The following is a 24,924-nucleotide window of genomic DNA, read 5'->3' on the forward strand; positions in this document are numbered from 1 at the left end:
ATTTATGTCAGGCAAGGTCTAAAATATCGGTGATATCAGAAATATCAGTAGTCCAAAAACACAGAAATTTCTATGGAAATATCAGGATATTATCGATATCGATAAAAATTGAATAAAAATCACCGAAATTGTAAGAAAAACTTGGAAATTTTTATTGAAACTTTGGAGGATGCTTATTTAGTCAATTATCTATTAGTTTATCACAAAAAATTGGAAGGAAATGCATTGCATGATGGATTTAACTAATTTAAGTTGATTATATAGCGAGCTGACAAACACCGTGAGTGTTGAAAATATGTAGTAATTAATGAAAAAAGATTAAACACACCACAATCATTTGTATATAATGATTTACTACAATATTTTACATTTTATACATTGCATGGTAAGATATATAATTGACTTAGTACCACATGGAGTTTCTATGAAAAGTTGAAACTTGAAAAGCAGCTCGCAAGTATTATATATACTAGATTCCATAGTTTATAATCACAAAGTTATGAGCAGCGTGGTGGTGAAGTGGCTGCAAATTTCAGAGTGGATAGGGTTTCGAACCCCATTGTGTGCGAGAGCGTGAGTGAGTTTAAATTGTTTAATTTTTGAAAGTCTCGCAAGTATTATATATACTAGACCCCATAATTTATGATCACAAAGTCATCAACCACATGGTGGTTAAGTGGCTACAAAAATTCAGACTTGAGGGGGGTTCCAACCCCAGTGTGCGTGCTCTAAGTTTAAGTTGTTTAATTTTTGAAAGTTCAGGATTTTTGAAAGTCTTGCAAGTATTATATATACTAGATTCCATAATTTATGATCACGAAGTCATCAGCAGCGTGGTGGTTAAGTGGCTGCAAAAATTCAAAGTTGAGAGGGGTTCGAATCCCAGTGTGCGTTGAGTTTAAGTTGTTTAATTTTTGAAAGTTCAAGTCGCGATATTATGACCATTTAAAGCTGCGAATCGAAAATATCTTCCCCGAAATATCGATGAAAATATCGATAAATTGACGATATATACCTGGAATTATGTGCAGAAGTTTTTCTTTTTATGTTTTTGACGAATTATTTTTGCATATGTGTCAAACTGTGATTCGTAAGAAATATGAATATCTCTTTATCGATAAGAAGGTAAATAATATCTTTTCTAATATGGAAATCTGTCTTATTTTGAGATTTCTAAGATAATAATAAGGGATCAAATGTACATCGAAATTGGCTTTAAGAAACCTAATAACAAATTTTTTTTATAACAAAAAGTCTTAACATTTCCTTTTCCCTCACATATATATATGCACCGACAAGACTGGAAGATTTCACTTGAACTTTCCAGTCACATCTTGAACATGTTGAAACTTGATATTATGTAAGATCCTAAGGTTCTAGAACTAGAACAAAGAGATCCTCCATATTGGTGGGCTGAGGGTTAACATTTAATTGTCTGTTGTATTTATGGAACCAACTTAATCATCTTCTGAAAGCACAAGGTCTGCAAAACAAAAGCACAACTGCGCAGCACAGGCTACAAAGTCTAGCCCTGCCATGCCACCAAAGTACAGGCCCTGCAGGAGGCTACAACTCTAAATATTTGTGTAGTTCACTTTCAATGTATTAAAGTCATAACATTATTGGCATCTTCGCCTCCTTTAAAAAACAAAAAAGAACAATGAAAGGATCACACTTACCCATATTCCATTCAAGTCTTTTCCCACTGCTGGCAAAAATTCCCAGCATTTAAAGTTTGGTTAGGTTGCTCTGTTTAGCAAGAAACCAAAATGAATTCTGCTAGCTGTGTATTGGTTAGCAACTGGGCCAATCATATCTTCTTGTTTGATATGGTATAATTGTTATCGAAGTCACATGTACGTCAGAGCTATGGCCCAAAAAATTTGACAATAGTTCCACAAACCAGAGTTAAAACATATCAGCAATTTCTGATGAAACAGAAATATATAAACTAGGCTGTCTGTGAGACCAGAAGTGAAGCTATATATTGAGTTCATGTTAAGAGACAAAAGCAAGAGTTACAAACAAGCAATAAAAATCAAGTTACAAGTGCTTCGAGAGGGGTTATATTCTAGAGTAGTAAAAGGACCTATAGGAAACAAGTCAATAATACAACTATCATTAACTGGAGAAGCCCACTAAGCCACCAAATCCCATCAATGCCATTGCTCGAGAATCCCAACGAAGTGGTGAAATGGGAATTCTGATTTAAACTACCATTCACCAACTTTGTTTTTGAATTGGGTTCAAGCAATGTGACCTCTTGGTCTTGCTGGCATGGCTTTACCCCAAATGGTACATGGCCTGCTGGCACCAATGCACTCATAAAGCAGAGATTTGGGTTGTTCCAAGCACCAAAACGGCTCCCCATTTTATGATAAAACCGCTCAGAAAATTTCATCACCCCTGTCAGATTGTTGCCATGTAGGTAGAGTGCACTAAGACACGGCAACGTTGCAAGCTTTGGTAAGAGGTTGCCTGTGAGCTTGTTGTCACTTAGACCCAAGAATCTCAATCTCTTTAACTTTGATATTGACTCTGGAATCTCACCAGTTAAGCCTGTGCCAGAGAGCTCCAAAATGACCAAGTTCCGTATGTTTTGCCACTCTAGGCTGTTGAGCTCTCCACCTATAGGGTTGTTGGACAAGGCTATCTCTTCCAAGGAATGCATTTCTTGAAGTGATTTGCTCAACCCACCTGAAAAATTGTTGTTCCTAAAGTCCAAAAGGGTCAGTTGCTTTAGATTAGCAAGCTCTCCTGGCAGCTTCCCTTCCAATTGGTTGTTGCTCAAGTCAAGCTTTAAGAGCGAAGTCAAATTTCCCAGAGTCATTGGCAAAGGCCCAGAGAATGAGTTCCGACTTAAATCAAGGATCAACAGCCGATTCAATTCACCAAAACCATTAGGAATTGGACCTGTAAACCAGTTTCCAGCAAGAACTAGCCGCTTCAATTGGATTAAGTCACCAATATTTGTTGGTAATTCACCTGCTAATCCGTTCTCCACTAGTACTAATGATTTGAGCTTTCTGAGGCTGCCAAAGCTACTAGGAATTTGTCCAATGAGACCAGGGTTCGATCGGAACTCTAGTGATTCTAAGCTACTAGCAAGTTTCCACCAGTTGTCTGCGGGGATTGGAACTGGATGTTTGTGGAGTAAGAGGAAGCAATTGAAAAGGGACAAAGATTTTAGGTGCTTCAAATCAAACAGTTGTGGCCTAAATTTTGCACTTGTGGAACAATTAAGCGAGTTGTCATGAATGGGTCCAATATTTAAGGAGGTCACATACCAAAGACCATCAAAGAGATCACAAGACACCCCCTGCAGAAGAAAATGAAAAATCATGTCAAACTCAGGAAGCCCAAAACTTCAACTAACATACTTATGCTCATTTGATATTTACTGGTGGCTATGTATGAACTATAGCACTAACGTGCAATAACCAATGCATGAAACAGTAAAGAATACATGTAAAGTTTTGCAAAATAAATGTACCATATACAAATTATTGAAGTTTGTCTTTGAATTTCTTAATTTCTAGTCTTTTGAAGTACTATAAATATATGTTTCCGTAGCAAAATTCCAGATAATTTTAGTAAGGAATTCTTAATAAACCTTCAATCATGACAGAAAAACTGGGGCTTGTTTTAACCCTATGTCAAGTACAAGGAGTAAAAACCAAAAAGGAACATAAAGCTTGTTACTTTGTCATTTGGTGATAAACCAGACAGTACAGAGTGGTGAGGGTAAAAAGGTGTACCTGCATAGGAGTCCACCCACAAGGATCAGGATAGAGGTCTGAGCCATTCCACTGTTTGCCCACAAAGCCTTGTATAGCAGAGTACAGAGCTTCTTGCTCTGTTTCCTCCATTGGAGCCAAATCATCATCTTCTTCTTCAGAGCACGAACCAGCCCAAAAGAACATACAGCTAACCAAAATGACAAGACTGATGGCTGTGTAACCCTTCATGGATGCTAATTAAAAGTCAAGAAAAATAGGAAATTTGACAGAAGAGAAGAAGAAACCAAAGTCAGAAAGCTAGCTTGAGTTGAATTCAAGGAAAAACTCCGGTCACTATATCCCATGCATTCTATCTATGAAATGAAACAAAGCAGAAGACTCTCTTTCTTTTGTTTGAACCATGTAGTTTAGGGGAAAAAAATGCAGCAAGAGGAACCGACCCAAAAGAGAATGAATTAGACAATCATCGATGTGATATGATATTCATGAGAAATGGCAACATGGGTCCCTTTACATATATAGAAAATCAGAAGTGTTTGGGACCCAAGCAGAATGTAAGAAAGATCCAAAGCTACTTGAAGGAAAAAGGGAGAAGGGAAATTGCAGAAGCAGAAGCAAGAAGGCTAAGCTCTCTCTACCCCTTGTGTTTATGGAAAAGCTAAGAAAGTATATACAAGGGCAGAGAGAGAGAGAGAGAGAGAGAGAGCAAGGACAGAGGATCTAAAGCGCAGTTCTCGAAGAGTGCCAAAGTAATAATAGCAGCGAACAATAATTAAGACCAGAAGAGAAGTAAGTAGGAACTTGAAAGTGAAAGCGAAAGGTTGGATATTACGTTTTATTAGGCTCTGCTTTCAATCCCGTGATAGTCTTGTCAATCATTAATTAACAACTTTTAATTCAATGATATTTCCTTTTATCATCATTATGCTCATTAAAGATGTTTACTTTATAGACAGTTAAGAGTGTGCTAGTTGGAAGGGGGGTTGTTAAGATTGTGAGATTAGTTATGGTAAAAGGGGATAAGGGTTTTATTAGGGTTTGCAGTGGGGATTGTGATAGGGGAATAGGGGACCATTTGCTCATGCAAAACAAAGGAGGTGCATGTAAATACATGCAAGACAAAAAGTTGGGTTTTTATCACTCTCTGCTTGGTTGTTCTCTAGGGCTGAGGTTTCTGGCTTTTGGGTTAATGAATGTCTTCTGAAACATGGAGGAAAGAGACAAAACAGCATTGAATCTCTAAAAAGGATGGGGCAAACTGTATGGCTCCAAATGGGCTTTTAGGAACAGGCTTCAAGTTATATACTGTGCTGTTATGGCATATCTTGGATTGGAACCGTAGTTTTACCAATTGTTCCACCTATTTTCCTTTCCTAATGACCAAAAGAAAGAAAACAAAATCCTTCCTTTTCTAGTGTATATTTGTAGACACTAAAATTATAACCCTGCTTGGAAAGTCAACTCACATATCAACAGAATTTGGACAACAGTAATAATCCAGTGCAAAATCCTCTGCTTCTCTATATCTTATACCCACTGGATGAGAAAAAAGAAAAAAGAGGTCAATAAGCAGCTGTGAATACATAAATGATGGTACTTTGGAGCTTTTTTCACTTTTTTTTATTTACTTCTGGGTTGCAGGTACTTTGGAGCTTTTGATGGAAGGACCACAGTGTCTCAGTAGTGGGCAGGGGATAGATGGAAGGCTAAGAAGGCATAGCCCACCCTCTACTTAATTGTTTGGCTTGTTGGCAGACCTAGTATAGCCTGATAAGTCATTTTCTTCACAAGCTTTTCTTTCTATAGAGGTCCCCGTTACGTTATTGTATGTGTGTTTGAGAGAGAAAAACTGTAGAACAGTAGAAAGATAGTTTGCGTGTTTTATTTATTTTTTAAATATATAAGTGATAGATTAATGTAAATATATGGGAAGAGGAATTCCAACTTATGCAAGGGGGAAAACTCACTATCCTGACTAACTTATCTAACACATACTTGCGTCTCATTTGATGTTAATTTATCATTAATACACCTATTTAGTGACTCGGCTATTTAACTTGAGTGGTCATTCGGTAAACTTATAAATCACCAGTCTAGCATAACTATAATCCAGCATAATTATTTCAATTGAATTGCTCTGTGGTGAATTTATAATCGTTATCACTAAATCTTTATCAAATTGGACACCAATCTAAGTTCTAACATGGTAACTTTATAAGTGCTCGCCAATGGGTTCCCACCACAGTGGTGGTAGATTCCCCCTCCCCTCTATGGCACCCAGGATCGAACCCCAATGAGGTTTCTTTCCTCTTAACGTAAACAAAAAAATCACTTTGCAAGTCCTTGATTCGAATCTTATCCAGTTTCATGCACTGAACGGGCTTAAAGTGGGACGGACATAAAAGAGGATACAAACGGGCAATAGATTGAAAACTGTATCAAAATCGCACCATCAATTATACTTCCACATAATACAAATTAGCACGTACAACAGCTGGTATCTTCAGCCATGTCCTGGACATAAACATCTTCTGTCCCACAACCGAGAAAAAAGAAAAGAAAAAGAATCGCCATATTTTCACGGAACTACAAGGCAAATAAGGTGACAACAAAAAATGCTAGGAAATCCTGCCAACTGAAGCTAGTCATTACAGAGTTATTAAAATGACGTTGAAAGAGTATTTTTACTCATCATGTTGTAAGGAAATTCCAAATCTTCTTTCTTATTGACGCCTCCCCAGGACGTTCCTCGTCATCGTAATCATCGTCGCTCTCACCAACTGTGTTGTTGCCACTACCTGACTCTGGTGTTCCATTATCCCCCCCACTCAACTCAGTATTTTCAACTGTTTTTGCTGCATCAGCAGCATTGCCATCAACAATGTCTTCTGGTGTGCTAAACTGTAGCACAACAAACATAAGTTACAAGCCCTTCTTCAGATGATTTCTGATAAAACCGTTACAAATAAGAAAAAACCATAAAGGTAAGGAGGGCCTTACCCTCACTACTCGCTCCTGTGAGAATTCCACACTTTTTGAAGTTGTGACCTGCATCAACTGTGCAGTCTGCCCAGTCTCACCAGCCATCCCCAATGATGAAACAGATTCCGGATTTGGTTCTGCACCACCACCTCCAGCTTCTTCCTTCCTTCTCTTTTTCAGGTCAGCCGCAGCCGGTGCTGCTGTGACTGAGCCTGCACTGATCAATGTTCATAGAAAACTTTAGAATAATCAAACATTATCTCATATGGCATATTACAGCATATAAATAAAATGTCAACACATCACGCAAGATCAAATTTTACTTAGTTTGGACTGTTTATGCCATACCAGGTCACATGTAAAACTGTACAAATCATGTCTTCCACAAAGATATTTCAGTAGTTAATAAATGACAATCAAAGTTTTATCCATGTTTAACATTTCATCTTCATTTAATTCTTTCTATGTTTAAATCTTCTCAAATTATGATCGAAAAGACCCCAATTATCAGAAAAAACCAAATTTATTTTCCACACCATTAACAATTTAGAAACAAACTTATTTATTAACAATAAACCTAGTGATTTTTTTTTAGCTCCAGTACCAATAATTTCAGAATGACGGTTAGTAACATGTCATTCCAGGACCAACTGAATATGGTCAAGATGTAATTTGGCCTGGACAACATGGTGTATAGCCGGTACAATTAGTTATTCTGGGATCTAACGAACATTTATTTATATATTAGCTAAGAAGACCTAGACAAATAAAGTGGTTGGTAATCCATAACAAAAAGGGGCCCCCTTATACGGGTCAAAAAATAGATATTCGTAAACCCTAAAAGAAAAAAGAAACAAACGGATTACCATGATAGGACTAAGCACAAATTCGACACGTCAAATCAGGACTTGGTGTAAAACCAATAATCCAAAAACTTAAAAATCGATTAGAAAGAAGGGTTCAACCATTTATATAAACATAATACTGAAAGCAAAAGGATATACCAAGAGTTCAACCAGACCACATAAACCAATCCGGAATGTGTCTATATAGATATAGTGTATATTATACACAGTAGAGATACCACATCCTCAACCCAAGTTGGTCCAAATATTATGATCATGCCACAGAAACTGCTAACAGTATTTTGTAATTTACTTCCAGATTAGCTGCCACTTTCATACAGACATTAAGGAACTTACGTCTTGCGATGTCTGAGATTATATCGCTGCTCTCCAGGTGCTTGCACAGAGGAAGCAATAGATTGTCGCCTCTTCCTGCGCCCACCAGCTGTTGTGACACTACCAGAACGTCCTTCGCTATCACAATCATCCTGCTCACTTTCTGTAATCCTAGAGCTCTGAGCACGCCTTCGTTTCCTTCCAATGCTACTATTTGCTTTCTCAACAAAACTGGAATCACCCCGACTTTCCTCATGAATGTTACTACTATCATTCGGCAGCATACTTGCATTTGATGGTTCTTCCAGAGTATCTCGTAGAAAAATCTTCGCCTCTTCAACCGTTGCCTTCACTGTGCGTGTTCTTGACAGTCTGGACTTGCGTCCCCGACCTGGTTTACGCTGATAACTCTTTAGCTCTGATTGCTCAGAATCATCTGGAACATCTTTCACCTTACTGTCAATGAAGCTATGATCATCAATTGATGGAGCATACCCATCATCCACTTCTTTATTAGTGTTATCAGATGGTAGCGGTTGAGAAATTGCGTCATTAGGCATCCTAAAAGATGGCTCAGGCTCATCTTCATGACCGATATGCCCTCTTGCTCGATTAACCTTCATAGTTGATAGTGGTGGCAATTCCGTAGACACTGCATCAGTAATATGCTCCAATTTTTTAATTGGAGAAACTTTAGAAACCATTGACTTGCATTTGCGGAGCAAAGATGTTCCCCATCCTGATTCTGGGTATTCCAAATCAGGAGCAGATAAATCAGCCTGAGAGTTCTTTAAAAATTCGTCACTGAGCCTCGGCAGAGAAACAGCCTCAACATGGTGGTACATTCCGGGTACTTGGAGATCAGAAAGTACAAACTCCCTTGTCATTTCTCCACAGTCCTTGCAACTTTTAATCTTCTCAACAAAAGCAAGGAAGCGACCTCTTTCCTCAATAAGCTGTTCCCTCTGGTGCTTGATCTTCTTGCTAAGCATAGCAAGCTGATCAATGTCTTTGCGCATTTCAAGTTGGTTTACTTCCACCTGTTTCTTGTTCAGTGCAAGCTCTTCCCTTTCCTTTTCCATTCTATACTTTTCAGATCTTAATTCTTCGCTTTTCTTTTCAGCAACTTCCTTCAAGTAATTGATATTAGTATATTCTCTATCCTTCTCCTCCTCAAATGCTCTCTCCATTTCCTGCAGGTGTTTCTCCATTTCCTGCTGCCTATTCTGCATATCAACCTCAAGATCGCTTTTTCGAGACTCAAAATCTTGCACCATTTGACTATGCTGAAATTGGGCCTTTTCAGCTATGGCAAACTGCTCATTCCTCATCTTAGCCGCAAATGATTCTTTCTCTAGATTGAGATTGTCTAGCTCCCTCTTTATGTAATCTTGCATTGCATGTTTCTCTTCTTTCAACCTTTCTTCTTCTGTGCCTTGTAATTTTTCCAATTTTTCTTTCTCTTCAACAATTTTCTCTAGCTCTCTGCTAATTTCAGCTTTTCTCTCATCCAAATTTTCCCACTCTTCCTCAAACTTTTCCCTCTGCTGCTTCAAATCTTCAGCTTCCTTCGAAAGTAACTCATTCTGAAGTCTATATGTCTTTATTTCCTGCTGCAGTTCTGACTGCAAACGGAGGTGTTCTGACCTCTCTTCCTGAGTAATTACCAGCTTCTCTCTCTCTTCACGAATTTGCAGCTCCAGTTGAACATTTTCATCCTTTATCTTCTGAATTTCATCTTTAAGATTCTGAAAACTCTCTAAATCAGCAAGTACTTGTTGCCTTTCCACCTCTAACATTTCCTCATTAACTTTGATGGTTTTCTCGTTCTCCTTCAAATTTTTTGACTTTGTTTCAAGTTCCTTATTTTTCTCCTTCAGCCTCTCTGATTTCTCATGCAATGCTTGCTCTTGCTTTAACAACTTTTCTTCCCTGTGGTTGATTTTCAATTCCTTCTGTTCCACCACTTCTACCTTGCCACTCAGTTCCTTGTCAAGAGATTTCCTCCTTTCTTCCATTTCCAACTCGAACTCCTGCATTTTCGTATTGCAAAGGGCCCTTTGCTTGTCAAGCACGCGTTCAATCTCCGCCTGTAACAAACCATAGATATACAAGGTGTCAGACTTCTAGACAAATTCTATAAAAATAAACACTCAAGCCCTTCTAAACCACAAAATTGCACCACATCAATTTTTGCACTCCAATTTCTTTTTCTGTTCATTTCCTTTGAGACTTAAAAGCAAAGGAGTTGGGAATCACATTTTCTCGTGAACTTAGTTTTTCCTCCAATTCATGTAATTCCTTCTCCTTCAACTCCCAGATCTTTCCCACAGAATCAGCTTCCTGCAACCAGATAAACATAACAGGAAAGTAATGAACAAAGCTGCAATTGTACTTGTTGAGAAAAAGAAGAAACTCATCTAGACAAAAGACGCACCTTTTCGTTTGATACTAAGTCAGCTAGCCGTTTATTCACATCAGCTTTCTTTTCTTTCAGTATAGTGTTTGAAAGTTCAATTTTCTTTTGCACCTCATCAAGCTCTTTCTCCTTTTGCTTCATTATTAAATCATTTTCATTTGCTTTTTCCTCTTTCTCATTCAGAATTCTCCGAAGCTTGCATAGCCTCTCTTCCCCTTCTTGTAGCTTCCTCTCCCATTCTTGCAAGTCTTCCCTTTGTTTGTAAAAAGTTTTCTTATGTGCCTCTCTCCTGATAAAGAACAAGTCAGGTTTAATTTTAAAAGTCAAAAGCTCCAAAAGAAATTAAATAGTATGATTGGTAACACAATGATTCTCAAAAATACAAAAATAAAAAATAAAAACATAGACCATAATGATTGCAAGCATAGTGCACACTCTGTATTAACATATGTGGAATGAGTGCCTGAAATAAATTTAATTGAGACAGTGTAAACTGACCAACTCATAAGTGACAAGATGTCTCACATTCAACAAAAGGGCAGAGCAACTATGTATGTTAGGAACGTCATATCCTAAATGCTAGAATCGTGGGCATAAAGCACAGCTATATATGTTAGGAACGTTCATATCCAAAATGCAAGTATCATGGGCATAATGCATACTCTGCACTTAAGGAAAGGTGCTCCCTTCGAAGCACACTTTCACGTGCCTCCACCTCTTGCAATCTCATCTCCAACTCTGTACTCTTTCTGTTGACCTCAGCAATGTTGGCTTCAGCAGCAAGAAACTTTGCATCTGTCTCCAAAGATTTTTCTTCAATTCCGACAACTAATGAATTTGCATCAGCCAACTTTGCCTCAGACTTGAGCTTTATTTGGGCGTGCTCCTCATGCATTTCACGCAAAGCTTTCTCCAGCTGCAGTGAATGAACACATCCATATCAATAATTCTAACCCAAACAAAAAATTGCATACAAATTGACTAACAAAAAGTGGCAAGAAAGTGCATCTTGACACACAAGTACCGTAAAAGTCCGGTAAATTGAACATATAAAATTGTATAAGTGCATCTTGACATACCTCGGCTACACACTGCTTCTCAGCAACCAATACTTTCCTCAGATTCTCTTCCCGCTTCTCAACTTCAGATATTGAAATTAAGTGTGCAGACTGTTCTCTTTTAAGAATCTCCTGAGTTTCAGCCAAAGCTTCCCCCAATTCTTCATGCTTTAAAGCCCACTCTTTCTTCTCAATCAGGAGAAGCCCCATGTTATACTGGTAATCATAAAGCTGCCCAACAACAAATACTTCGTGAGATATTAGAAAGCTAAAAAATTTGCTAAAATATATAAATTTAGTGCGAGACTTGTTTTGTACTGGTAATCAAAAAGGCACGCCTACTGCCCACAATCTTGCAAAGGATTTTAAAAAACACATTATCAAAATAACCCAGTGAGTATAACCGAATTAACCAAACAAAAGCTTGTGGCTAACCTCTTTTTGCAGCTTAGAGACCTTGTCGGCGAGCGCTTGGCGGTCCTTGCGCTCCATAGCCGCCTCGTTTAGCAATCCAACCTCCTTAAACCTCCTCCAATCGTCCATATCGCCCGTGTCAAAATCCGGAGTCGTTTTGGGTCCACTTTCGCTCAGCGAACCCAATGGCGGCGGCGGACCGTCCACAAACGCCACCGCTTTACCCTTCCCAGCGGTCCTAGGGTTCGAAACGACGGCGCCGCTCCTCGGCGTCAGTGATTGGGCATTTAACGCCTTCCTCTGGGGCGTGAACATCATTATTGTCACGACAAAACCCTAATTCTGTTCCCAAAATACTCGCAGAATTGAGTTCATAAAAGGATAAAATATTGCAGACTGAAAATTGTGGATTTGGTTAGAACCCTTTCTTGAAGACGAAGAGGAAAGAAAAGAGGCGTGTTTGAGAGATAACGGGAAGAAAACACGACGTTATTTTTATGCGTCTTCAGATCCTGTATGAACGGTCTGGATCTAAAACTGATGACGCTCCGTTTTAAATTTTAAGGGTATTTCTGTCATTAAGATTTTAATTTGAAATTAATCTTATCGCTATATGGAAAATTCTATATATACTAAAGCCCAATACAACTAATCACTGTAGCTAAGCACAGTAAATTTACGAAAATGCCTTTATTTTAAACTGTTCAGCCAGCTTTTTCTCTCCCTTTAAACAGTAAAATTTCGATTTTGCCCTTGGCTGATTGTTTTGTGTTTTTCCCGTTTTGCCCTCTCTTTCCTTGGGATGTAACTAGCGACTGTTCAAGGTTGAGAGGCATCTGGTTGGATTTCAACTAGCTGGTTGGAGAGCTTCAGGGGTAAAATGGGAGAGCTGTTGGGAGAGCTCGGTGAGCTTATCAGGAGCCATGGCCTTCTTGGCCTCTATGCTGTCCAAAGATGCGTCAACCGAGTTGCTATGCCGGTGCCTCGGCCTCGCACTCACCTCTCCACCAAGCTCTACACCTGTCTCTGCGTAGCCTCCGGGATTCTCGAGTTTTGGGTCGGAGGGTCCATCGTCGAGCTTGGATCCGAGCTTCTCGATGTCCATGTAGGTGCAGAAGAGGTCGTCCTCGGAGCCGCCCAGCTCCTCGAAGCTGCCGAATGGGCCGTCGAACGGGTCCTGGAGCAGATCCAGGTCGTCGGGGATCCGAAATTGGACTTCGATTGGGCTCGACGGTGGTAGGAGCCCCGGAACGAAAGGCTGGGACTTGCGTCCCTAAACAGCGTCGTCATGCGTGGCCTCTGAGAGGCCTGAGAGCTAGAGCTCGGATTCGGTTTCGGTTATTTATCACTTCAGGTTGTTTGCCTCTCTTTTTTCTCTCCCCTCGTGATAAGTTTAGATGAGTTTGGATGTGATAAGGCCCCTTAAAACCAATAACCTCCTTTTAATAACATCCTTTTAGTTATAAGTTTAGAAGATTCAATAACATCCTTTTAGTTATTGAGTTTTGCTGATGTGATAAGGCCCCTTAAAACCAATATCTCCCTCTTTCAAATCTAATCGTAGTGATTTTTCAAAGTACAGAAAATAGATGTGTATATATGTATATAAGTAAAAGTCTGCAGTATGTTCCGCCCTCCATCTGTTGCATCTAGCAGCTCAAATCTTTCTCTAATTTTCTCTAGCAGTGATTATTGTAAGTGCTTCCCATTGCTTTCGTGAAGTAAGAAAAGCAGGTCTATATTGTTCCAGGTACACATTAATATCATCATCATATTCATTCAGGTCAGATCCTTTACTGGATTAAGCATACTACATGTTAACAAGATAGGACTTGAGGTGAAGGAGTAAGTTATCGTTGCGATTGGACGAATCACTGTGGCTGTATTGCCTTAATGCTAAATTTTACTGATTCACAGCCATAATTACAGGAGATGTAATGGATTTCTAAATCAAACAATGACAAAAAGAACGTTGAAGAACAGCAACAAGTGTAAAATGTTTAATTGAATCTTAATTAATAAGCATGTGTTTGTATTTAGGTATATATCTGTGTGTTTTAATGTGCAAAGGGTCGTGTTTTCAGGTGGTTTTATCATTAAGATGCCAATGTTGACTGCTTCAAGTACAATTGTTAGCTCGCCTCTATTGCCAACAGGTATTTTATGAGTACCCATTGCTAAGTTTCTGTGACTTTTTTAAGATAATAATACTAATGATTGATTTGATTGGAAGCTACAGATTTTGAAATGAGGTATTTCTTCCATCAGTTTGTGTTTTCATTGTTTACCGACTTCCTTGCCTTCGTCTTTTTCATCGCTATGATCTTCCTCTTATCTTCCAAGGTGCTCACTTTCCGACTCACTTGGGTTCTATCAGGAAGGGGATTGAATCTCACAGATTAGCTCAGGTATTTCCATTGTTCTTATTATTAATTTTTTTAATCAATTGTTGATTCAATGACTTTGCTCTCTTGGAGAAATCTTAGAAATGTAAATCATTCCCAATTTCTGTTTTGGTTGCCGATAAAACAGTGGAAAGCAAAGACCAATGGTGCTTGAAGAAAAAAAAAAAATTCCTTTTTTTATCTGCTTTTGGTTGCTGTATCCTAAATATGGAGAAAAAAAATTAATGATAAAACACAAGGAAAAAAGAAGTGAAGATTAATCATGTTTCGACAAAATAGAAATTGGGTGTATTCTTTTTGGGCTTAACTTTTCTCATAGATTGCTTGCACTTGAGGGCATTCCCCCGCATGTTATTGTTTTAATGCTTTTGTCCTCTGTTGGGTCATTTGGGTTGGGGTCATTTTACATTGCTAACCTTATGTTTGTATATTTTGCTTGAATTTCAGCTGCACCCAGAAAACTATCTGAGAAGATAATCTGCAGAGCAGGGGACTTGCAATCTACTGAGGTTAAGTATCTTTGAAACCACTCCAAGGACCTCCTCTCCTTTGAGTTGTAGTTTCATTTAAGTTGCCAAAAACTCCTGCAGTAACTTTGATACCTCGCCAGCTACATGTTCCAATGGATCTTTTTTTGCTTCACAGTTTCTTAGGTTCCATTTCATTTGGTATTTATTTTGGTGTGATATATTTCTCTTAGGGTGTGTCAAATGGTAAAGCTGCAAGTAAACCATCTATTGATAATAATAAAAATGAGCTTTCTAACCCTAAACCCTCTAATATCTGAGTATGTTGTTGAATCTATTGGGTGTTTTGTTGAGGTTAATTTTAGGGTACAGCAATGGATTGAAACATCTGAGCATGTTGTTGAATGTTTTGAGTGTTTTGAGACTGATGGAGAGAGAAAAACAGAGGAAAATAGTATCTGAATAGAGTTTTTTTCTTTCAATTACTTATAAGATTTCTTCATATAAAGCCCTTTGTTTAATATCAGTTTCTATTGAGCTCCCTTAGTTTTTGGTGGATGTTGGTGTGTAAGTGTGTGTTCTTCCTGTTATTCACACTGAACCCATTTTTCTGGAAGGCCATAACGGTATAAAGTAGGTATAAATTAGGTATAAATTAGGTCAAAATGCTTCTGTAGAGGACTGTTCTGTATGTATGGAATTTTGATCTTTGTGGAAATGTGAATGGTATGTTAGAAAGTGAATTCATATAGACCGCATAGTTGGAATTTTGAGTTCTTAGGTTTATTTTTGTGCAAAGTCTTCTGTTAGAAGATTCATTGAAGAGCCATTTCTTTCCTTTTTCAGTCCCTCTTCTGTCACTTGAAAGGCTAAAGTACCTGCAAAGACATGAATTCTTGCAGGAATTATAGCTCATGAGAGCAATACTTTTTTTATATAAATCTATTTAAAGGATGAGACATAGAAGGATCTTTGAAAATTATGGTCTGGAATGGATATTTTGCAGACCAAAGTTTGAGAGGTCTGTCATTGGGAATGCATAATTGTATCCGAAAGCTTCCCGTGATGAACTTTAGGTCAAACTCATAAAGAGAGAACATTTAAATTCGTAAAGAAGGGGTAGTGTTCAAGCTATTTCCCAAGTTATTATTTCAAATCTTTGCCCTTCCAAGTTTTAAAGGTTTAAATTGTTTGTTAGGGTTTCTCAATTTGGGTGTTTGATTTACGAATTTTAATTCTTCTCTCTTTCTAAGTTTGAAAACTACCTTCATTATCTGGTTGGAGTTGTTGATACAACCAGAACCAGATTTTAAATTCAGTTGGGATTGTTGGGAGATAAGAATGGGAGATTTTTTTGGCTGGCTCTTTGTCAGTTGGGATTTGTTTTTGTTTTCTTTTCTTAATGCTTCTTAATTCCTGTTTTGCTTTAGCAAAGTGTTCAGCTCGCATGAATTTGATCTTTCGGTTAATAGAGCTTAGAAATTAGCTTACGGCACCATATGAAAATGGGTTTAATTTTCTTTAGGTTTATAGTGAAGAAGTCGATCGTTTAAAAGGGTTTTTCTTCAAGAACAAACATATAGTGTAATTTAAGATAAACAAAAAGAAACTAAACTATTTTTATATCACCAAAAATTTCAGTGTCTCTGATACCAAATCAGACCAAAGTGAGTCAAATTAAAGTTAGTAACCAACTGAACTTACTACAAGTGAAATGTGTCTGAACAATGAGTTGAGGCAAAAATTTCAGTATCTATTGTTGTTAATATTTGGTTTCTTATTTTATTTTTTGTTTCTCTGTTCATGTTTTTTAATACTAATTTTGTGTAATATTTACTGATTTAGTGATGTCATGTTAGAGATGTTCAAAGTTTGGACACTACCTCCAATATCTGAATTCTAATTCTGAATTTTAATTCTTCTCTCTTTATAAGTTTGAACACTACCTCTATTATCTGGAACAAATTGGCAAAAAACAAAACACATTTCAATGGAGATAAAATTTAACCACGCAGAAAGCTTCTTTGTCTGAGGTTGGAGGTGTAAGAGGAGTTGGGGTTGCACTAATTTTTGTTTGTGGTATCATGGAGTCACACAGTCATTTAATGTTATTGATTACGTCTGTTTTGCTTGGTTAGGCTATAGAAGCTCTGTTTAAATTTGATGTGTTGCTTTCATAGTTTATTTTTTGTTTCTTTTTAATTTCTTTTTCCCTTTAGACTATTAGACAGTAATACATTGTCAATGCACATACGAGCATGACCCAAAAAAATGCAGTGACTTCATTAGCTTTTGAAACATGTATAATCTTCTCCCAGAATTTGAACTGAATAATTTCATTCTGCAATGGAAGATCATTATGAAGATCCATGTCATGATGGCATTCATAATTTCTATGCCAATATATCGATGATGTGTAAATAACATAGTAGCATATTTAAACTTTTTAACGAGTGTTTTGAATCAAGTGCTTCCTTCCATTCTTCAAAAAGACATCTATTCTGGTAAACTTAATTGAGTTTGAGCTTATGGGGTTAAACTTTTTGCCATATTTTTATTGCACTGTTTCTTTTCTTATTCTTATATGCAGGGATGATTTGTTTCTTTTCTTTTTTTTTTTCCTTCTTCTCAATTTTAAACAGATTTACAGTACTTTCTCTTGCTGAAATTTTGTGAAATATATGTATATAGGGGAGCTCAAATTAAGAAATAGTGGTTACGCATTATTCCTTTTTCATAAAATTCAATTTTTCTTCAATACATCCAACTATGATTCTTTTACCTCTCTTCAACTTTTCCTTTAGATAAACACAAAATTTAAAATATGTTTACTTTGTGTTACATCAATTGGAAAATCATTAGAACTTGCTCATTAGTTCTCTTAATTTCGTTACTTTGTGTTTCCTCGATTTAAAAACCATTTATAACTTTCTTATTAAATTGTTAAATTATACTATTCATGTTTATACATAATTAGATGTTTATGATTATTGTCCTAACTCGATTTTCCCCATTCATCAACACTAACACTTACTATTTTCCCACTTTTTTTTATAACAGGTCAAGATCTCCATCAAAGAAAAGAAAAGTCATGAAGAAATTGCAAAACAAAACCTGCCCAATTAAACAGCATGCTACTCAAAACTTTCCAAATTTTGCTATTTTGATAACTGCTTCCCACTATTAACATCTCAATGTATATACAAACATGCCTACTATTTTAACATAACAAGCAGCCTGTAAAATATGTTATTACTTTCCTTTTTAGCAACTTATACTTCCTTAGTTAAGTATAATGCTACAAATTAAATCTCATTGTATATATAAACAATCTTATTTTGTCTACGTAATTTCAAAACCCGCAGCATCGTGCGGGCTTTTTTTCTAGTAACTTCTATTTCCATGGTTTTTAACTGTAGACATTCTTGAACTTTGCCTCGGGTTGCAATTGAGTCTCCCAACTTTTCTTTGAGACAATTACATTTGTTGACTCAACAAATAGTTTCAATTGGGTCTTGGGAGCAGATCCGATGTCCTCAAATTGGTGTCCCCTCCGTGTCCTCTCTCTAATTTATTGAAATGTATCAATTAACATAATAGGGAGTTAACTTTGTTAACTTTTTTATTTGACAATTTAAATTTTTTTAAATATTTTAAACATTTAAAACTGCACAAATATCCAAGCGAGCTAACAAGCGTCTTCTCCTTTTCTCCAATTGTAGCATCAATTCCTTCCTTGCAAAATCTAGCCATACCATTCTCCTCCCTCATAATCTCTGCATCTTCTCCACCATCAACTCTCAAATGCTTGCAAAACCCAGTTCTCCTCCCTCCTAATCTCTATTAGGAAATTTCAGAGAAGAAAACCAATCCTAACCATAGGAATCAATCCTTATCTCAATTAAATTAATTGTTATAGTAATCAATCCCAACCATAGGAATCAACATTTTTATTTCATAGGAATCAAACCCAGCATAGTAATCAATCCCTGTCTCGATTAAATTAATTGTTATAGTAATTGTAGGGGCTTTTTCGTTCCCGCAGCTACTGCGGGCCTAGGCTGCCGTAAAGAACCGAATGAGAGAAAATTGCCTCTAGGTCTGAGTTCAAGAATTAGGCCCCGAGAATGCTTCGAAATGATAGCTGAGCCTTAGGAATCACCTTGGTTACCTTCACCAGCAAAACTAACAGTCGCTTATAGGTAGATTCTTAGCTTGGGATGAGAAGTTTGTGGCATGTGAGCAAAACCATCATGAGTTTAGCGTAAACAGAGAGAAGGCTGTGAATTCCTATGAGAAACATGGGTTTTAAGACAATGGGGAATGGATTCTAAGAGGGTTTGTTGAAGAGGGAGAGAGATGGAGTTATGATGGGTGTGTTGAGTAGTTTCCGGCAGCTTGACGAAACTCTGTCAAGCTTTGGAATAGTTTACCAAAATGAAAAATAGGGAGAGATGGAAGGATAAGGCTCGAAATTGCAGAGGTTTCAGAGGTGAGAGATAAAGTTTGCTTTCCAGATGTGTGTGTTGAGATGATGGGTTGGAAATGCCTCTTTTTATAGGCACTAGAAGCTCCTTCTTCCCAAGAAACCCTAGTGGTTTCTATCCAATTTGGCCAAGTCTTTCCTCTCATTTCTCTTCTCTTACTTTGACTCATCCTATTTGGTGAAATTCTCTCTGCCCAGTCGCACAAAAATAAGGTTTGGGGAGCTCTAGGCTTTTCCCGCAGCTGTTCCAGTGAGGGAATCCTATTTTCAGTCATCTTTCTTCCTTCTTTTGTCCCTTCTTCCATGGCTAGATCTGATGGGGGGAAAGAAATGGGTATTTACACTGGTTTGAAGAGTGCCTTGGCTCCTAACAACCTATGGTGCTAATATCCCCTGGTTCTTTGCCTGTTCCACCTTGGTGTTCGTTCTTAGTCCATGTGCTGGAACCTTCCAGCAGCTCACTGACATAACACTTTGGCTTTCATCGTGGTTCACGTTTCCAGCTAAGTGCTGGAGACTATGAATATTTTATTGGTTGCTTGGGTTTTTGCTAAAGTGATTGGTTAGCCTATCAAGGGAATGGGCTTAAATGATGGGCTATTTTATTTATGGTGATGGGCTAATTTTTCCTAAAGTATTGGGCTTTTTTCTCTCTTTTATGCTTACCCACATATTTGAGCTCAAGAAATGGACTTGAGTTTTGGGGCTCCCAAGCAGCCCAAAACTTCCATTTCTCGGCTCATCAATGGGCCTCATGAAAGCTCGTTACCATCCATACCACAACCCACTCAAGCAAGCCCAGGGCATTTGTGTGGCTTGGGCCCACTTAAGCTTGTAGCTTGGTTATATGTGAAATAATGATTTCTTGCTTGGCATGGCATGTCGATTTGCGTGCTTTAATTTTATCGTCTTTGGACATGATGCTTGGCGGGGTAACTAGCATGGGCTTGTAAAGTCGGTGCCTTTTATAGGCCCATTTAAATTCTTAGTGTGCCGGATGACGTATTTATTTGGCATGACATGTGGTCGTGGCTTGTGCAAGCGTGCATAAGGAATTTCTCGTGTTCCGAGCCAGGTCTTTTCTTAATAAGGTGTCACACTAGGCTGGGAATTTATTTGGGCTCAACTCTGGATTTTTTGGGCCTTAACAGTAATCAATACAAGCCATACGAATCAACCTTTTGATTTCAGTGAAAATGATTCAAAAATATACTATTTAAATACATTGTCTCTTTCTCTCTTCCTTTCTCTCTCACTGCCCCTTCTCTGAATTTGGTCCCATATTGTACTGAGAAGTGGCTGCTCTTGGTATATTTTTTGTTCTGGTAATCGTTGTTGCCGATCTGATCTAACCCAATTAGAATTGAATGGAATTTGGACTAGTTTATTCTAAGAAACACTATTCCCAGTACCCACAACGAGAAAAAAGAGGAAAAGAGGACTAAATTCAGGGGAGGGGCAGTGAGAGAGAGAAATATGGGGAGAGAGATAGAGACAAAAAAGAGAGGATGCTTCGCTGGTGGTGAAGTGAAGAGGCTCTGGGGCCGATAGAGAGGTGTGGGTGGGCTGTGGTTGTTGGTGGCTTGTTTGTTATTTCTATTTTACTTTTTAGTTTTTATGATTTTTTTAAATTTTATTAACTTAACAATGTTAAGTTGGAGTTAAGTAAGTAGACACTTGTCAATAAATTAGTGGGGGAACATGAAGGGACATGGAAAATTGGGACAACAGATCCTCTGGTCCTACCGTCCAATTCTATCAATTTGTCCCTCAAAATGAAGGGGTAAAAGCTTCCTTTTGAGTTCTTCATCCATCATCGACTCCAACAACCCCACCTCCATCTTCATATCCTTATCTTTCGCCCACAAAATTGCAAACCTGGTTAGGAGAATGAGTTTTTCAAATACAAAAGCCATTCAAGCCATGACTTTAATGAACTCCAAGTTTTTCAATCCTGAAGACCAAGTTCAAGCTCAAGTTCATCATCATCTTCGAACAGACAAAGACCAAGAAAAGCCTGGGATGAATTGTGGAGAAATTAAAGCCAATAATACAAACAAACTCAAGGATATGTAGCCACAATTCGACTTTTAGGAAGGATTAAGTGACATGAAACGCCCTAAATTCCTCGGAACTCGGGACGAATCCTGTGGAAATTCCGACACACACCGATGCCGGGCCCACTTCTATTACTATATCTTCTTTTGACAAAATTAAGAAAAAAGGGCACGAGACTTTGCCGATATTTTGACAGAGTCTCCCCTGAAAAATGGACATTTCCCAAATTTTCTCAACATGTTAAAACACATTTAATATCACCAACTAGCAGCATGAACAAGATAATTTCATATAGTTTACAAAGATGGCCTTTGACCCCACAATCATACCCTAGTACGGGTAAAAACAAAGGAATTCTAAAGACGGAGACTAGGATCAAACTCTCATCCCAACGGGTTTTGAACTCAACAAGACCACAAACACCTTTGATCCACGGCTACTTGGTAAAACCAAAATAAAATCGATCAATCAAGTCTCGTTCTCAAACGAGCTTAAGGACTATTGACAAAGTTGAAACCAAACTCGTCCAAAGAGCAAAAGAAGTGAGACTAGGTCCAAACGACTAAATTAAAGTTCCAGAATTATCTTTAATTCGCGGCTGCACCTGGGTGGGACCCCAAGCTACCTACGCATCCTTTTTGAGGTATCAAGCCACACGTAGTTCTTCCATCCAAAATCCCGGTTCCAATAACATGCAATCAATTACAGCACTACAAAATAGTAAATTCTAGAATTTACCCCTTTACATTTTCTTTAAATCACATAATACCAAACATAATCCTTTTTAAACATTAATCTTTCCCCAATATAGTAACATAATCTCTCTTTTTTTCTCTCCCTGTTACTTTACCACATGCCGGAGAGTCCAATGCCACATGTAGTAAGGTAATAGTAACCCAAGTATACAGATCCTCTATCACACGCCGGATAATCCAACGCCACGTGTGATGAGCTAATAACATAATCATAATGTCTCACACACCGGAATATTCCAACGCCACGTGTGAGACCAGATAATCACATATTCTTCCCATACGCCAGAAAATTCCAACGTCACGTATGGGAAGTGTCTCACACGCCTGAATATTCCAACGCCACGTGTGAGACTAGATAATCATATATTCTTCCCATACGCTGGAAAATTTCCAACGCCACGAATGGGAAGTGTCTCACACGCCGAAATATTCCAACTCCACATGTGAGACCAGATAATCACATATTCTTCCTATACGCTGGAAAATTTTCAACGCTACGTATGGGAAGTGTCTCACACGCCGGAATATTCCAACGCCATGTGTGAGACCAGATAATCATATATTCTTCCCATATGCCGGAAAATTTCCAATGCCAAGTATGGGAAGTGTCTCATACGCCGAAATATTCCAACGCCACGTGTGATACCAGATAATCATATATTCTTTCCATATGCCGGAAAATTTCCAATGCCACGTATGGGAAGTGTCTCATACGCCGAAATATACCAACGCCACATGTGAGACCATATAATCATATATTTTTTCCATACGCCAGAAAATTTCCAACAGCACATATGGGAAGTCCAGTAACTGGGGGATGGTACTTAACAAAGTGTAACTACATAATTTCCAAAATAGTCAACATTATTTATTAAACCAAATTCACAATTAAATAATACTAATACAAATATATTTAAATTTCCTAAATTTTCATTCAAACTATATTTCATGCATATTCATTCAATTATGAAAATGATGCACGTTTTAAAACAAAATACAAGAATTTCTGTAAAACACTATAAAACAAATTCCTAATCCCAACATAATTAGGACAACCCCAATAACGGTCAAGACTCGCTTACATGGTCGTTCTAGTACTTCTCGAAAGGTAAAACTACCTCGGAAGATTCACGGTTGACCGAGTGGTCTACCTAATCAAACTTGGTCAACCGGGCCCACGGGGCCTATGACCTCAGATTTCCTATCCGAAGGTTCCTATGGGATCCACAAGGTTTAGAAAACACATCCCGCAAGTCTGGTCCGACTCGGACCGTCGGATCACTCACGATTGCACAATCGGACGATTATTGCGAAAGCCAAACTTTAAGTCATTGAATCAAAACATCCGGGGCTCCGATTTTCAATCCACAAAATCCTAAACGATCCTATAAGTGCCTAGATCAACATATCTTAATTTGGACCCGATCCAACTGTCCGAACATATCGAACTCGGAAATCGCACAATAGGCGAAATCCGTTCAAGACCCTAACGATCACCAAATTGAAATCCGAGCACACCTACACACTCGTGACAACTGGGGGATCGCACTGGGACACAATGCCCATCTACTATAGTACCCACGTGCTGGCAGCGTGGGTGTCCAAAGCGATAACGATCACCAGAAAATTCTCAAAATTAAGGGCCCAACTTCCTACCCTAGGTTCAGAACATCAATTGGAGCCACTTTTGTTCTTGGACCTTTCAATACCAAAAGTATTTTTATTATTAATATTAATAATATTATTAGTATTATGGTGATAAAATTTGAAAAGAGGGGGAGGGGCATGTGCTTTGTATTTTTACGTGGGTAAAGATTGATCCACTTGTACTGTACCATTCATACTCAGTGTTGCAGTATGACCACCTGTGAACTTTCCTGGGTTTCGTGCTTTTTGAACGTGTAAGTCAATTAATATAATATGAAGAAAAATTCAAGCTACCCAATACTTTTTAGAGAAAGAGAACAATTTTTCCAAAACATCAGCTATAAATTTTAAATGAAAAATCAAAATAACCAAGAGTACAAAAAAAAAAAAAAAAAGCAATCAACAAAGGGAAGATAATAAGATCATTACAGCGAAACAATCAACAAGTCTTTCCATCAGCTTCCACGTATATTTCAAAGAGGTAGGCTCGTCAATGTTCTACATCTTTAAAAGAGAAAAGTAATCCGGCAATATGATGTAGAAGAGTTTGCATTTTTCTAAAACTTAATTTGAAGAGTGGTGAGGTGTGTGGGGTGTGTGTATAGATGTACTAGGGTTAAGCATTAAGTTGGATGACCTTTTTTGTCTTTTTACACAATAATAAAACTTACAACTTAATGATTTAAATATTGGGGTGAACTAAGAGAAGTGTAGGGTTTAAATAGAAAATCTCAAAAATAACTCACGTAATATTCTCAATTTGTATTACCAGACACGTTTTCATTATTTTTATTTTCTGAATATGTTTTTATTTTCAAATCCTAAAAATGAAAATTGATGTTCGGGGTAGGTCAAACTTTGAATCTAAAATCAACTCACCTAGGCTAGAAATTTCTCAAATCCTACCCAACCATTAGCTAGAGCATGGAAAATAGTCAAAAATTCATACCTTACTCGACTAAATTGGTGGCCGGAGGAGATAGATTGACGCCGTGAAGTTTCTGTCAAAACCAGTGCGGTTCAGAGCTCTTTCCGATGGAATCCGACGGTTCTAGGGGCAGGGCTGGTAGGGAAAGGAAGGGGGAGAAGTGGCGGTGCGATCCGGCCTAGTCCCGTGGCCAGCCGTGTGCTGTGGAAGTAGCTATGGTGATTAGTGGTGGCGGTTGTGCAAAACGAAGGGGGAGGGCGTGGTCCGGAGAGAGATGAGAGGAAGGAAAAATCTGGATTTTAAAAATCCAGTTTCACCAAATTACAATTTTGCCCCTCAATGTATTTTGATCGTATTTTTCTCGTTATAACTTCGATTCGAGCC

General features: G+C 38.0%; 2 protein-coding genes and 1 long non-coding RNA gene across 4 annotated transcripts; 1 reads left to right on the forward strand and 2 right to left on the reverse strand.

The window, feature by feature from the left end:
* Positions 1–1,990: 1,990 nt before the first annotated feature.
* On the reverse strand, positions 1,991–4,438 carry LOC117615080 (piriformospora indica-insensitive protein 2-like). The gene is made up of 2 exons (XM_034344074.1): positions 3,759–4,438; positions 1,991–3,319 (listed from the first exon to the last, which is right to left on the reverse strand). The coding sequence occupies exons 1-2, from the start codon at positions 3,966–3,968 to the stop codon at positions 2,090–2,092; spliced, it is 1,440 nt and encodes a 479-aa protein (XP_034199965.1). The 5' UTR covers positions 3,969–4,438; the 3' UTR covers positions 1,991–2,089.
* Positions 4,439–6,166: 1,728 nt separating this feature from the next.
* LOC117633114 (protein CROWDED NUCLEI 2) lies at positions 6,167–12,262 on the reverse strand. 2 transcript variants are annotated; one of them, XM_034366804.1, is made up of 8 exons: positions 11,816–12,260; positions 11,402–11,611; positions 10,985–11,238; positions 10,341–10,611; positions 10,163–10,246; positions 7,925–9,993; positions 6,741–6,939; positions 6,167–6,641 (listed from the first exon to the last, which is right to left on the reverse strand). In XM_034366804.1, the coding sequence occupies exons 1-8, from the start codon at positions 12,110–12,112 to the stop codon at positions 6,432–6,434; spliced, it is 3,594 nt and encodes a 1,197-aa protein (XP_034222695.1). In that variant the 5' UTR covers positions 12,113–12,260; the 3' UTR covers positions 6,167–6,431. The 2 variants fall into 2 exon arrangements, with proteins under 2 accessions (XP_034222695.1, XP_034222703.1); XM_034366812.1 differs by lacking the exon at positions 6,167–6,641 and having other exon boundaries at positions 6,788–6,934; positions 11,816–12,262.
* Positions 12,263–13,838: 1,576 nt separating this feature from the next.
* Positions 13,839–16,402, forward strand: LOC117616799. The gene is made up of 3 exons (XR_004584178.1): positions 13,839–13,950; positions 14,138–14,202; positions 14,647–16,402. It is a non-coding gene; the product is annotated as an uncharacterized LOC117616799 (long non-coding RNA).
* The last annotated feature ends 8,522 nt before the right edge of the window (positions 16,403–24,924 follow it).

This window comes from Prunus dulcis, chromosome 1 (genome assembly GCF_902201215.1).
Source record: "Prunus dulcis chromosome 1, ALMONDv2, whole genome shotgun sequence".
NCBI classification, from domain to species: domain Eukaryota; kingdom Viridiplantae; phylum Streptophyta; class Magnoliopsida; order Rosales; family Rosaceae; genus Prunus; species Prunus dulcis.